A 15,358-nucleotide genomic window follows, 5' to 3' on the forward strand; every position below is an offset into this window, starting at 1 on the left:
TCTTATAAAACGGTTATATGTATAAGTTTCTTTTTTATTCTTCTTTTGAAAATTTAGCAACGAAAAGCTGTATTTATTAAAAACAAATTTTAAAAAAGAATTATTAATTCTTTTTATTTATAATTTATTTTTAATTGTATAAATAATTAGTCATTTTATCAATAGTGAAAAGAAAAGAAACAACTTTTTCTGTAGTTCCATTTTCCATAGTTTGTCAATTTTCAATTTTGATCAATCATCCCCTTAAAGTGATTTTCACCAACAAAGAAGAAAATTGCATAATATATATTTACATAAGCACCAAGTATCCTCGAAGTTTATATTTATAGAATAATTTTATTCTATTACGCAAGCTATTTTTAATCTTTTCAATAACAATAAAAAATTTTACATATATATAACGCGCCGTGACCAAAATGTTTTCGTGTTTGTCGTACATATCTACCATCTACCATTCAACAATACTAAAAATCTGTCAATCAATTTTTCACAAAACAATTTTTGTTTTATCTATAAGTTGAATCTTTTGACAATCTTTTAGTTCGTCTAGTTTTTCTTTTGTATTTTTTCGCAGAAAAATGTCTGAAATTTCGAAAAAGAATTGGACACGTGTCAAATGCATAAATCAAAAAAATATTAATTATTTCATGATTTTTACATTCTATTCTAATGAATATGTTTAAATATAAACATTTATTAATTAAATAATTAATCAATATTGAATCAATATGACGTTTTCTACAATTTTTTTTTTATTTTTGCAAATTTTTATATTATTTTTATTAATATCAAATTATTAAATATACAAAATGATTTCTTTTATAAAATTCCACTTATACTGTAAATATAATCATTCATAAAATTCATTATGCGTTATTTTATAACGAAATTCATTTTTTCAACTCGATAATTTTGATTTTAATTAAAGTTTGAATGCGTGTAAAGCATAATGAATTTATATTTTTTTAAATTATAATACGATATGGAATATTTTTGATGGAAAATCTCTTTGAGGTAATGAAATCAATCTCCAAAGTTTCAGCATTTTTTCATGTTGCGTGGTATAAACTTTGTGTGAGAATTTTTTTTTTTTTTTCCAACAAGATGATAGAACACTAAAAATTAAAACATTTTTCATAAAAAAATTTTGCTCCCTATATCAAAGATGATATATTTAAAAAAAAAACACATCAAAACTTTGAACGTTAATTTCATCTCTATAAAATGATATTTTGTTAAAAAAAATATTATTCCATACATATATGTATAAATTATTATGCTCTGAATATTCGTGGAAAAATTTTTCTGTTAACCTGTTTTTTTTTCTTCTTTTTTTTTTTTTGCAAATATTTCAAAAGCTAAAAGCAATTCGTGTGCATAAAAAAAATCTTATTTAAAATTTATTTAAAATTTTGTCCTCTACAATATATCCAAAAATTATCAAAACCAATTAGATGCCATTTTTTTTATCTTATCTACTTCTAAACTATACTTTAATCGACATTTTAATACTATTCACTTTTGTATTTATTTTGATTGATTTTTATAATTGACTCTACAAAGATATCAAATTTTTTTATTTTTTTTATTAACACTCTTATATATACGTATATATATATATATCTTTTTAAAAAGATATTAGTTTAATTATATTCCATATAACATGCAATATCCATTATTTTTATCAAAGCAAAAAATTTCAAAGAATAACAATCATGCTGTGAATTTCTGTGTTTTTCAAAAAAAAAATTTGAAAGTGCAAAAGTTGCTAACATTCAAAAATAAATAAAACTCGTATATATTAATATCTTACCGCGATCTTTAATTAGATATCTTTAATTTGATTGCACAAATACGAATTTGAAAAAAACATCCTTTTTGTACACGATAAATTATACATGCAAGAATATATATAAAAAAGGACAGACAACTCGAAGCAAAAAAAAAAAAAAAAAAAATCGAGAAACTTGCAGTTTTTATCGATTTTATTTTTATAAAGAAATGGAGGGATTTTCTTCCAACGATATGCAGTAGTATTTCTCACTACTTTGAGTCAGTAAATATATATTTTAAGCAATTTCGACATAGCTGAACGACTACACGATGGAACGTATACCTCGTTACGGTGACAACAAATTCTGCCGAAGCAAAAGTGGCAAATATTTACCCTGAGAAGCGAGCTCGACATTCTGTCAAGGAAATCCTTTGCAAATCGAGCTGTGTCATCGCCACATTGTCGGCGGACCGTATGGTGTGAGCATTCCAAAAATTCCTTGAAGCCACTGCAACAGACATATTCAATTTTTAAATCGATTATTCGAATTATTCAAACTTTGTATTACAAACATGATTAACAAAATCTATATATATCATAGAAACCATTTTTAATGGAAAAATCTCTCGAAAGTTTTCTCGACAAAAATGATAATGCATTTTTTTTTTTTAATTTTTAGTTTTGGCAGATTGTCACCATTATTTTTATCATTTTTGTTTGCTTATCATCATTAAGATCAATGCGTACTGGAATTTTACTTTTATCAAAAACTGAGAACTGATAACTTAATTGAAAATTAAATAAAATTAAATTGAAAATTAATCCGATTAATCGTAAAATGATAATGCATTTTTTTTTAATTTTTATTTTTGGCAAATTGTTATCATTAGATCGTATTTTTATCATTTTTGTTCGCTTATCATCAATGCATACTGGAATTTTACCTTTATTAAAAACTGATAAGTGATAATTGAAAATTAATCTGACTCGTAAAATGATAATGCATTTTTTTTTAATTTTTATTTTTGGCAAATTGTTGTCATTAGATCGTATTTTTATCATTTTTGTTTGCTTATCATCATTAAGATCAATGCATACTGGAATTTTACTTTTATCAAAAACCGATAATTGAAAATTAAATTAATCTGACTCGTAAAATGAATCGAAAATTTATTTTTAAATTAATTTTTTTTAAAAATAACAGATGTGTCCAGAATATTTAAATAATATTTAAATCAAATATAAAAAAAATAAATCAATATATAAAAAATCAAAGAACAAAATTTCTATAGAAGAAGTAATTTGATATTAATTTTCATTTAACGTTAAAATTTATTAAGTTTCACGTAATAAAATAACAAAAATTTTATTAAGAAAGAATTAAAGAGAAAAATATAATATCGATAAATTATAATTTTTCAATGTTTAAAATTAATTCGCAAAAAATATTAAAGTATTAATATTAATTTGTGATACTTTTAAATTATATCTATAAACTACTAAGATATTAATAATTAGAGTAATTTTATCGTGGATGCATTTACATAAATTATATCTACGTGTCTAAATGATTGATAATTCAGAGATAAGCATACATGTGAATATTAAAACTCCAAAAGCATTAAAACTCCATCGAGAGATCTCTCGTTCTCGGAATTTCTTTGACACTCGTCTCTTTTTTATGAACGAATCTTGTTTTTCTTTCAATTTTCCGGCTGAAACGCAACGCGCGAAATGATATTACGTTCTGCAACGAGCGCATCTCGAGCGAAACGCATCGTGGTCGTGATTCTTGATGATAAAACGAATCGGCAGGTGCGTTTAGTCTATTTCCATCGTTGAATCAATGTTTAATTCATTTTGCATATATTTTTTGAAATTATCGATAAAATTATATTTGGCAAAATTTATAACGTAAACTGATAGAAAAGTAAATATTATATATATATATATATATTTTAAATATTAAATTTTCACAAAATTGAAACGTTAAATTTACGTATTTGGAACGTCAATAATTTAAAATTTTTACTCAAATGATCTGAAGACAGAAACAAATGTTTAAACTATTTAACAGATTTGAATTTTGAAACGCGTATCTATCTTGAGACAGCATTTAAAAACGATTAATTTATTTTCTACTAAATTTGAATTTTTCTTTATCAAGTATTTATGTAAAAAATATTTGAAAATTATTTAATTTCCAATTGTTTTATGACGTATTGATAAATTTGTGCATTTTATATTTACATCATTAGATCATAAAAATTTTAAAAATTACAATTATCAATAGATATTAAGCGATAAGATAATTTAGTTTGTTAATCATGCGTTCATTTAATTTTTCACTAATATAATTAAAACAAATTTAATCTTTTTCAAAAATCTGTATGATATTCACTGTGTATTAATTGATCCCTAAAATCTTTGATCAATTATTAAAAACTTATTGTATATATTATATTTTTTTAATATAAAATTTATATTTAAAGTTGAATTAATTAATTTTTTCCAATATTGAACGAATCAATTACAAAAAAAACTATCGATGACTGATATAATTATTTGTACCAGATCACTTAAGAGAATAATTATTGAGATTTAAGATAATTGTAAAAAAAAATTTCACGAAAAATAAAAAGAATACAGTTACAAGAGTTTTTTTTTTTTTTATTATTAAATGGAATATAAAATCAATTGTATATTATATTTGATATAAAACAAAAAAATATATTGCATCATTATAACAACGTAATGATAAATAAAATTCTCTCATAAAACGTGAGATGATTAATAATTTTTAAATAATAAGTAAAAAATATAAAAGGAATAAATAATATAATATCGTAATATAAAATTATTTTGTCGTAAATATATCATGTATATCTTTATAAATACATGTATTTTGAATTAAGAGCATTTATTACGATATTACAAATCCATCGTATCCGCCATATAACATGGAACATTTTTCCAATTTTCGCCTGCAAAAAGAAAGAAACATTTTCGCATAAAATGCCAACGATGTGGTGAAAAGTATCTCATGCGAAAATAACATCAACAGAAAAATTGCACGGAAGCGTATTTCAATTTTAATTAAATGTATTTATACGAATGTATTTTAACTGGAAAGTCGTTAAATCTTTTATCGCTTTTCCACGAATTTTCAAATTTTATTCCCTTTCTCCAAGAAAATCGATCGATATAATCGTAAAATCCTGCATTTTCACAAAATTTTAATCAAATAAAAATAATAAAATATTGCATATAATTTATTTATAAAATAATATTCCTTATCGATTTCAATGATAACGAAATATATTATCAAAGACATGATTTTAAACTATTTTTCCCTATACGTGTTAATCCACTGTTAGTTTCCAAAATAATGTATAAACAAAAATATACTCGATATCATAAACGATGTTTCTAACATTTGCGATACGTTTTATATTACTTAAATTTATATAATTATATTAACAACGTTAACGATTATCGATAATACTTTAAAAATTTAATATCAAGATTATTATTCTCATATTGTAAAGAAAAAACAAAGTTAGATCAGTTTATTGTATCCGACCAATACGTTGTCACAATTATTAAAAATTCATTATAAAGTTATGGTTAATTTTTCGCGAAGACATCTATAGAGAATGTTGAGCTTGATATTTGAAAATCATTAAAATTAGTGAGAAGAATCCTTTGGTAAATAATTCACTGGTGATTGTTCGTATATTATAACTTCAAGATTTAATATTTTATTTTACAAAATTCAAAACTTAAAGGAAAAAGTTTGAATGATAGGGAATACACTGATTTGAAGACAAGGTTAGTACAATACATCGGGCGTCTGCAGTGCTATAAATCGACGTCAAAATGAGACACGGGTAATTCTTTTCGTATAAAACTCAGAATTCCAGAATACCAAGCGGTTATCATTTATCAAAACGTAACAGATTGAACGTTAAATTCCATTGCTTAAAAGTACTATTATTGATGACACGAATGAAATCTTTGATATAAATAATCCTTGAAATTATTATTATACTTGGGAACAATTCTTATGATTTTAATCTTGTATTAATTTTGATAAAATGACATAAATATTTATAATTATAAATATATACGTTATATTATATTGCTCTCTCAATTTCACAATTTCTTTTAGGTCTATGTCTTATATTCGAAAACAAATTTGATTTAAATAAAAATAATAACAATTTTATTAAAGATTATTTCTCTTCATTAATTTTTTACAAAAGAATATTTAAGCTCGTTCAAATTATAATAAATCGTGACAAACTTTATCCATGCATTTTTAACGAATACATATTAAGAATAAATATCACCGAATTATAAAAACAATTTTTCGATATAATATAAACGTATATTTATTGCAGGATAGTTATTTCAAATCATCTAACTGATTCCTATTAAAAAAAAAAAAAAAAAATTGAAGAAAGAAAAAAAAGAGAGAGACTTGCGCATCTGTGCACTTCCAGTTCGACGAGATTAAAGTTCCAACTGAACGAAGCTCGTTTACGAATCCAGCAAAATGCAAAATATTAAAAATCTCATCTCTTTTTGCTCTCCGCTTTAATAACGAAAAAAATTTTAAAATCTTCTAGTCCAACATCGCGGATGGAATTTTATTGTTCAACTTAACTTCATTCGACTTAATAACAATAAAAAAAAAAAAAAAAGAATACAACGAAAATGAAAAAAAAAAAAAAGGTTAGAGATTAAAATAATTGTTCGTTTACGTATCCTTGATGAAGAATATCGAAAGAGTTCGAAAAGAGAGAGGGAGAAGACTCGAGTGGAACGCAATGTTCGATACGTTTCATTCGCATTCGCGCTCTTTCTTTTTTTTTTTTTTTTTTTCTCAACGTGAAGCCGTGTAAACACGAGGGAGGAAGCTTTTCACATTGATGCCTGTACATAGAATGTAATGTCATTAGCTTATCTCTGTCACGGTCTGTTGCAGCTTTTGAAATTGTGCATCACCCACTGGAAGAAGTCGAAACAGAGAGGGTGGACAAAAAGAGAAACGAACGAGAGGGGGGTAAAGGACAAACGAAGAAAACGAAGGGAGAAAACAAAAGATGGAGAGAGATAAGAAAGAGAAGAGAGATGAAATGGAAAATGAGATGATCAAAGTTGTAAGCAAATCAATTTACAACTTTAAATTACGCGATAAGGGATGATAAATTAATATCGTAACAAAGCATAAGAATTGCAAGTGGGAGAAATGATGGGATGGGAGGAATGATGTATCGTTTAATAATGAGATATAAGAATAATGAAATATAAGAGAGGATATTGTACGAGAAGATGAGGAATCGAGGAGGAATTTTTTGAAATAGAACCATATAAAATTTATAATTATTATTTAAAATATAAAAGTGGAACACTGATTGGCATAATTCGCTTATTGTTTTATTTTTTTCAAAAAATTTCACAATTACAAATAAAGTAAAATAATGATAAAAAGACGAGAAAATTTTGAGATAGAAATAATAAGGGAAAAGATATTAGGAATGTAAGAAAAATAAGAAGAAAGATAAAAACAAATCAAGAGTGGAAAAAAATAAAATATAAAAATAAAAAAATTTGAAAAGAACAATTTGTCAAATAGATTAACCGTTAAAGGTTGAATAAAGTGAAAAGAAAAAAAAAGGTATAGAAAAAGGAATCATTTGTTTCTTGGAAAAATTAATCCATCGAATGATTTAAATTTAACTTTCTAATTCTCATATAGAGATATTCTCTTTTTATAGATAAAAATTCCGAATAAAAAAGAAAACATTTAAGAAACTTTATGTTAATTATTTGAAAAAGTATATACTTTTCCATTCAAAAATTTTTATGCAAATAATAAAAAATACTTGATTTTCTTGAATTTTTATTAATATCAATAATATATTTATCTTTATCTTATTATGTATATAGATTAATCGTATATATTAAAAAATTATAAATAATCATTTTTGCTCATAGCATATAAAATGATATATTTAATTATATCTAAAAGAAACTAGAAAAACCATTTATTTCAATTAATATGAACCAAAAGGCGAAATATTTCATAAAACACTTAATCATAACAAGTGAATATATTATCAAACTATTTTAAAAACAATCGTCTATAATTGAAGAAATAGAAAATAACTGATAAACTGAAAATAATCTATGTATTGTTCTGCTTCAAACCCACGTTCCAATCACAGATATCACTCTCGTATCGATTTTCTTTTTTTAAGAAGTTCCAATTTATCAGCAGAATAAATATTCCAATCTTTTCTAATTTTATAGAAAAAAATCGAGAAAGTAAAAAAAGAAGAAACTCGAAAAAACGGGAATAGAAGAATATAAAACACTGAATTAGAAAAAGTTAGGTAAAAAAAAAATAGAACAATATATGCGAAACCAACCGCAGAAAAAGTAAAATACGGAAATTGAATGTAAAAGATGAAAAAAAAAAAAAAAAAGAAGTAAAAAGAGAGAGAGAGAAGTGGGGACGAAGCGAAAGAAGAGAAGAAAAGATGAAACAGATAGAACAGGAGGAGGAAAGAAGAAAAATAGAAGAAAAAGAAACAAAATGCGAAAAATAGTCGGCAGTAAAGAGTAAGAGAATGATAGAGGGGGATAAAAAGCGGGCAGAGCGAGAATGTTAAGGACTGAGCGGACAAGAGGAAAAAAGGATTTGAAACACATCCCGTATGAACACAGCGTTCTCTTAACACTCTTATCGCGTAAATTGAATTGCACCCTCCAACGTGCATGCTCTTTTTACATTAAATCTTTTTATGCACGTCCTATTGCGTTTAATGTGCTTAACGTTATAACTCGTTCAAAGGGAATGCTTTCAACCCATCTCTGTCCTATGTCTTCTTTCATGCTTAATTCATAATTTGTTCAAAAGCAACCAAGTCTCGTTGAAACTGTGTCAGAGGAAAATATCTATAAACAACAAATTTCGTAAAATTTCTCCAAACACTCTTTGTCATATTTTCTCACTTCTTTTTTCTTTTTTTTTTTTTTTTTTTAATGAAATCTTTGAAAATTCTTAAATAATTCTTACGTTACGTTATTTCTAAAAATTTCTATTGAATATTTTTTTTATAAAATTCTTACAAAATATTTCCAAAAAACGCAAGAATAATTAATCAAATACTTTACGATAAAGCGAAGGATGGGCGCCTCGGAGAAAACAAGTGAACGAAAGAGAAAGAATTTAATTAAATTTCTTATGTAGAAAAATATTCACGTAATTATTGTATCATACACTAATATACATATATGTAATAATAACTGTGATGTATTCAATCGATTCGTTATTTAAAAAAAGATAATATGAAATGAATAAATTGAAAAACAAACTATTTCTCTGAGTAATAAAATCACAAAAATATATGGATTACTATGATTATATTTTTCTTCTTAATAATTTTTAAATCAATGAAATTTTCAATCAGATCTGACAAATTATCGATATTATCAAACACGTAACGTGAAACTTATCACATTAAATATTTTAAAATTCCTAATAGTTTTAATATAATGTAATATCAAGGATTTGGCATTTCGTTGAATGATAGATATTATATAGTCGTTTTGAAATTTAATGAATTGATTAAAAATATTATAAATTTTTGACTGTATAAATTACATTATATTCAAGTTGAAAATTGAAACCTGAAAAATGGAAGGAAAAATTAATCAAATTAAACTTTTAGTGCATTTTTAAATTGTTTTTTTTTTAATTTTCTTCTTTTTTTTTTAATTAAAATTGATTTTTCAAATTGATATGATAAATCAATAATAATAAAACAAATTTTTGATCTTTTTGTGTAATTATGATATGTTATTTGATCTGTTATTTACATTCAATCAATTTCATATAAAAATAAACAGCGGATATCATCGAGACATTAACAAAACCCAACCAAGGTTAGCTTGCAAAATATATTATTATATATTTAACGATATTCATGCGACTCGAATGTACATTCATATATTATAATACAAAAATAGATTCAATTCATTCAAAAAGTTTTTAACAGCACAAAACATATCTCAAGGTTTATTTATATATAATTTTTGCCTCTGTTTTCAGATTTCGTTTTTTAAAAATTTTTATCTGCAAAATCTTTATATTTAATTGTGTGTTTTGTTTAAATCTGATATTAAAAATATCGCGTTTTCTATGTTAAAGCATTATTAATGAAAAATAATATAAAATTATTTTAATTAAGAAAATAATAAACGAATAAAAAACGTTGCTGAATTAAAATTTCAAAAAAAAAAAAATATTCCATAAATATTGCATCAATGGTAAAAAGCGAAAAAAATTTATAAATTCGATTTTCTTGCAGTTGGATGCATATGATAATGCGATATATGTACACAATAAAAAAATGTGTGAATTTTGTGCGTCACAGAAATTTCAGTGGAAAAGCGAATAGTGCGCACAATTTATTATTCAAAACTCGATCTTTCAACTTCAAAAAAAAAAAAAAAAAAATATGAGAAAAGTAACAAGTGTTACGGAAAAAAATTTCAACAATTTAAACTTTCCAATTCTCTATTCAACTACTATCTATCTATCTATCTATCTTTCGGATAAAAATTTTTTTTTTTTTAATTAGAAAAAGAAAATGTTACAAAAAAAATTTATCCATTATTATTAATAAATTACATTGTCCCAAAAGTTCTTTTCGCATTATTTGCACGCATATAGCTTGAGAAATGTGATTTATTTTTGAACGATATTGTTCATTTTTAATTATCAAGTATCTTCAAAAATCTTTTTCAAAATAAATCAATTAATAAAGATTAGAAAATTAACGAGTTAAAAATATATCGATTAAATTATTCTTTTGTAATTACATATCAAATAATCAGAATAATTAAATCATCAAATGATTTAATGATTCTTTATTATTACATTAAGTATTATTATAATATTATAATATTACCTTTAGTATTTTTACTTGAGTCAAAATCAAAATCATTCTGTAAGAACAGTAAATATTCCAAAGAAATGAACGCGTATAAGATAAATATAAAATATATAAAAATTTATAGGTAATAAAATATTATTAAAATGTAACTTATTCACTATTTTTAAAAAAATGAAATAAATGTTTTCGAAAATAGATCGTAAAAAAAAATGAAAAGAAGTTTTGCGATAATTTAATATTGCTATAAAGAAAAGAAAATTTTATAAATCAATATATTTCGCGTCAAAAAGAGAACGAAAGAACAACAGATGAATTATTGCTATCACAACAATTCATGAACCGATTTGCATCGCTAAATCGTCAAAATTTGCATTTTCAACGGTTAGTATTTTTGAAAATTATGTAAAAATAATATACATTTATTCTGAAAAAATATATGCTTTGTTATCTTGTGTTATTGACACATCCTTACAAGGAAATGTAATCGGCTTATGAATTAATAAAGATTACCTATAATATTCACTTACCAGCACAGAGATTTGAGAGATCCATTCAGGTTCGTGTTATTTCTCCTTTCGATTTCCTGAGTGGTTTTCTGGTATTTCTTGTAGCAGAGCTCGTATTTAGGTTGCACTTTTTGCATGCATGGCGCGTGTTGAAGAAATTCTGTAAGCCAAGGAGGAAAAAACCAAGTGAATGAAATTGTCGCTGTTGAATTTTCGCACGAAACATAAAAAAATTGCATCACAAAATTTTTATCAAAAATATCACTCAATTTTTGATTTTCAATAATTCTTCTTCTTAATGAAATTGTAATCTTCGAATCTAAATCAATATGAAATGTAAGACTAAATAAAGATGATCCAGTTGAATTTGAAAATATTTTGATGGAAAGAAATAAATTTGAAATTCAAAATTGAGTAAAAATTAAGTACTTAATTAAGAATATTTCAATTTATTGAAATACGAATACGATCATAAGAATCGAATTTCAATCATTATCAGTGATAATCAACGTTAATATAAATTTCAATAAAACCGAGATTAAATATCAAAATATAATAATTAAATGCATAATATCAAGTCTTCTTCTTTCAACATTGTTTTGGCAAACAACCGTTCCTATATTAATGGATGTTAATTTTAAAACGGTAGCACATCATATTTTCATTCTTTTCCCATGGAACATCGAACGAAAACTTGAATAAATATTAATAACAGAACTGCATGCAACTCAGCAATGGTAAATCGAACAGGGCACTGTTTCTGTCGATTATCAATATTTACTTATAGACGACGAATAGGAAAAATTACATGCATATGTTTCCTCTCGTATGATTGTATCAATTTTAATCGATTGGCTGGTTAAATCTTTTGCTCTGTTTTCAATGTAAAATTAATTTTTCAGATTATTAATAATAATAACCGGAAACACCCGATATAATTTATTTTATTACTATTGTATTATTATTAATTTTACAACATATTTTTAATAATAAATAAACACACAGAATGAAAACGTAAACGCAAAAGTATACTGTATCGTTATTCTTTGTCTTTTATCTGTGAATTAAATTTTTTATAAAGCAAAAGAAATGATAATAGTTAAACGAATTTATATGTGTAAAAATGATAGAGAATGATGTTGGATAGAATAAAATCCTTGAATTGGATATTTCTTAGAACACATTTTAGCTTGGCTCAAGAAACGTAATCCTGAGATTTGAGATAATATTCTCCAGTCACGCCATTTCATCAACTGCAATCGTCATAATCCTAAACTCTAGAAAATTTATAAAAAATAACCACAGATTGATTTTTTTTTTTTTTTTGGAACAACAAACGCTTGTCTTTTTCTCAAAATAAGTAAGAGGAATTTTTCTTAGATTTGAGATCAGAGAGATTGTCAGAATGGGACAGTATTTTTAAAAATAATTCAATTCTTCCTCTAACGAATTCCTATACGATGCGAATATACGATGTCACATTATCCCCACTGCCACTGTTAGATTTGGGCACAGCAATACCACGTGACACGTTTGACTTTGGCGAAAGCCTGATCACGTGATTTACCTTTGCTAGTGCAACAGCAGTGGGGATAATATGACGACACATCTCCTGGAGGAAATTTACCAGAGGAGAATTGAACTGTTTCTATTCAACAATTCTGTTTGGAACATAATCAAAAGACTGGGTCCGCAATATTATTATTAGCTGCTTATGCACCATATCGAAGAATCTACAAAATGAAAAGAAGAGTTTCAAAAGTACGAATCAAGAAAGAAGTGAGAATTTTTCAGTACAGAAATGTTGAATTAAAACTATTCTAAACACAGAATTATTTTTCTAACTAATTGAATCGTACTGAACTATTTAAACTGAATTTTATATTTAAATTTTGTACTTATAACGAAACAATTTTACTACTAAATAATCTTGCTCTTCGAATGAGCAAGATTAGACTTTTACTAATATTTAAAAAATAAAGAACGCCATAAAATACGTAGTAATTTAAATTCATGCTATATTATCGCTTATTTTTTCTAAGATAACACGTTAAAAACTGATAAAAGTTAAAGGATAAAATCTAGAAATTAATAGTTTAAAAATATCAAAAATTTTAAAGCTAAGTTAATCGTGACGAGAAATGACACGAAACGTATCAAAATTAAATATGTAATTGCGTGAAGGCACAAGTTGATCAGACACAACTCGATCGTTCAATATCGATAATCGGGCTCGTTACGAGTCGCGTATTGCTCTTAACGAGGCGCTAATCGCGTAACCGATTTCGAGATAGCAGTATAGATCGAACAGCGAGCGCAGCTCAATGACCACTCAACTCAATAACACGTTCTCTCGTGCCCTGGGGACTGGAACAGTGTTTAGCAATGTTTCAATTCCTATATTGTTCGCTAGTGACCGGTGAATCCGTTTCCTTTGCTTTCGGCTCCAGGAATCGAATTGCACGCATACACACTTTCACGAAATCTACGATTATACGATTAATAGAAGATTCGATGTTCGAATAGGGATAAAGCTACATTTTGAATTTTGTTCGATTGTAGGCGTTGTAGATTTACTATATTTAATATAATAGTTATATAATAGTTTATGTAATAATTTGTATACAGATTTATATTTATATTATTACAATATGGCGTCGATATCGTAGGAAAAAGTTTTCGAGCGTAACGTAATCGTAGGAAATTGATTAAAAATAATTGTAATTTTTGAAATGTAAAATGATGTGGTTTGATAAATATAAAACGTGTTGAAAAATCGATATAATATAGAATAAATATGTATGTAGAAAAATAACTTAAATTTTTTAAAGAAAATAACTTTGATAACACAATGATGAAAACATTTGAACATGATAAGATTATACAAATATTAGAAAGAGAATATTATTTTAAAAAAATAATAATTCATTTCTCTTTACGAATTCACAATAACTAAAATTTTTTCCGAAACTTTTCCTTCCAATTAGAAAAATTATCAATTACCAATTATTAATACTATGTGTATTATTTTCACGACTAATTTAAAATAAAAAAAAAATCACGAGTTCGTCGACAAAAGTTTTGTTTTAAATATATTTCGAAGTAATTGTATGTAATCTTCTTGTGTTCAGTTAGACAATATCTATTATCTAAATACGTGTAACGATTATATGTATGGAAAAAAGGAAATCGTTTAAAATATTTATTTATATAACATACAAATCATTGAATACAACAACAATTTTTATCCAAGCATTTCAATCACCTATACGTCGTTTTATTTTCGAAAAATTTTCCAAAAGATTCCAAGCTCTTTAGAGATAAATTTAAGTATAATGATATCGGTTCATTTGTTATACATTTTGAGTGGCAGTTTTATCTGTTTATAAACAATTGATAAGTGACAGTTATATATTGATGCGCATATTACATGAAGTTCCATATATCGAAATAGTTAAGCATATATTATATACATACATGTGTAAGACAAAGTTATTCGAAATATCGATTTCTATAAGATTTATTCGAAAACCATTGAAATCAATGACATGGAATTCTTTTTATAAAATTAATTCTTAAAAGTTAACAATGTTTTTAATGAATTTCATATTACGTTTGATTTATTGAAACTATTTTAAAAATATATAATTATATATAATTGTTAATATTAAATTAAGGAATATTTTCTTTTTTTTTCTTTTTCTTTTCTAATGAACTTTTACAAATACCAATTTTCAGAGTCAACTTTAAGAACGTAAATTCACTCTTTTGAAAGAAGAGAAAAATTACTTTCTAGAAATATAGTTAAAAACCTAATTAATTTAGTTCTCTAATCCTTTCTGTAATATGCGGACTGAGGCATTAAGAACTGGTTTTATGAATTTCATAAATTACGGCAACCTTTTCTTTTTTTCTAATTTCTTAGCTTTTCATTCTGTATTACAAAATGTTCTGTCAATGAAATTTACATAGAAATTTTTACAAATTTCATTCATAAAATAAAACTTTTTGTATCAAAATTTTATATTAAAACCCTTTAAAAGTTCGTTTCTACGCAATTTATTGGATTTTATCAAACTTATTTAATGAATTTAGATGAATAAAAAAGA

The 15,358-nt window shown here is 24.8% G+C and overlaps 1 protein-coding gene across 7 annotated transcripts in view; it reads right to left on the reverse strand.

Annotated features, from left to right (window-relative positions):
• The window catches only part of LOC100869913 (uncharacterized), a 255,212-nt gene that overhangs the window by 179,838 nt on the left and 60,016 nt on the right, over positions 1 to 15,358 (reverse strand). For all 7 annotated transcript variants that reach the window (XR_015290692.1, XR_015290691.1, XM_086903115.1 and 4 more), the window contains exons 4-5: positions 11,271 to 11,409; positions 2,168 to 2,282 (exon numbers count right to left, since the gene is read on the reverse strand). Coding sequence is in view for 5 of the 7 variants with exons in the window: in XM_086903115.1 (XP_086759241.1) it covers positions 2,168 to 2,282; positions 11,271 to 11,409 (254 nt within the window). In the remaining 2 variants the exon portion in view is untranslated. The remainder of the gene's footprint in view (positions 1 to 2,167; positions 2,283 to 11,270; positions 11,410 to 15,358) is intronic.

The sequence above is a fragment of the Apis florea genome, unplaced genomic scaffold (genome assembly GCF_048593485.1).
Source record: "Apis florea isolate Af1SG1 unplaced genomic scaffold, ASM4859348v1 contig_2274_pilon, whole genome shotgun sequence".
In the NCBI taxonomy this organism is placed as follows: Eukaryota; Metazoa; Arthropoda; class Insecta; order Hymenoptera; family Apidae; genus Apis; species Apis florea.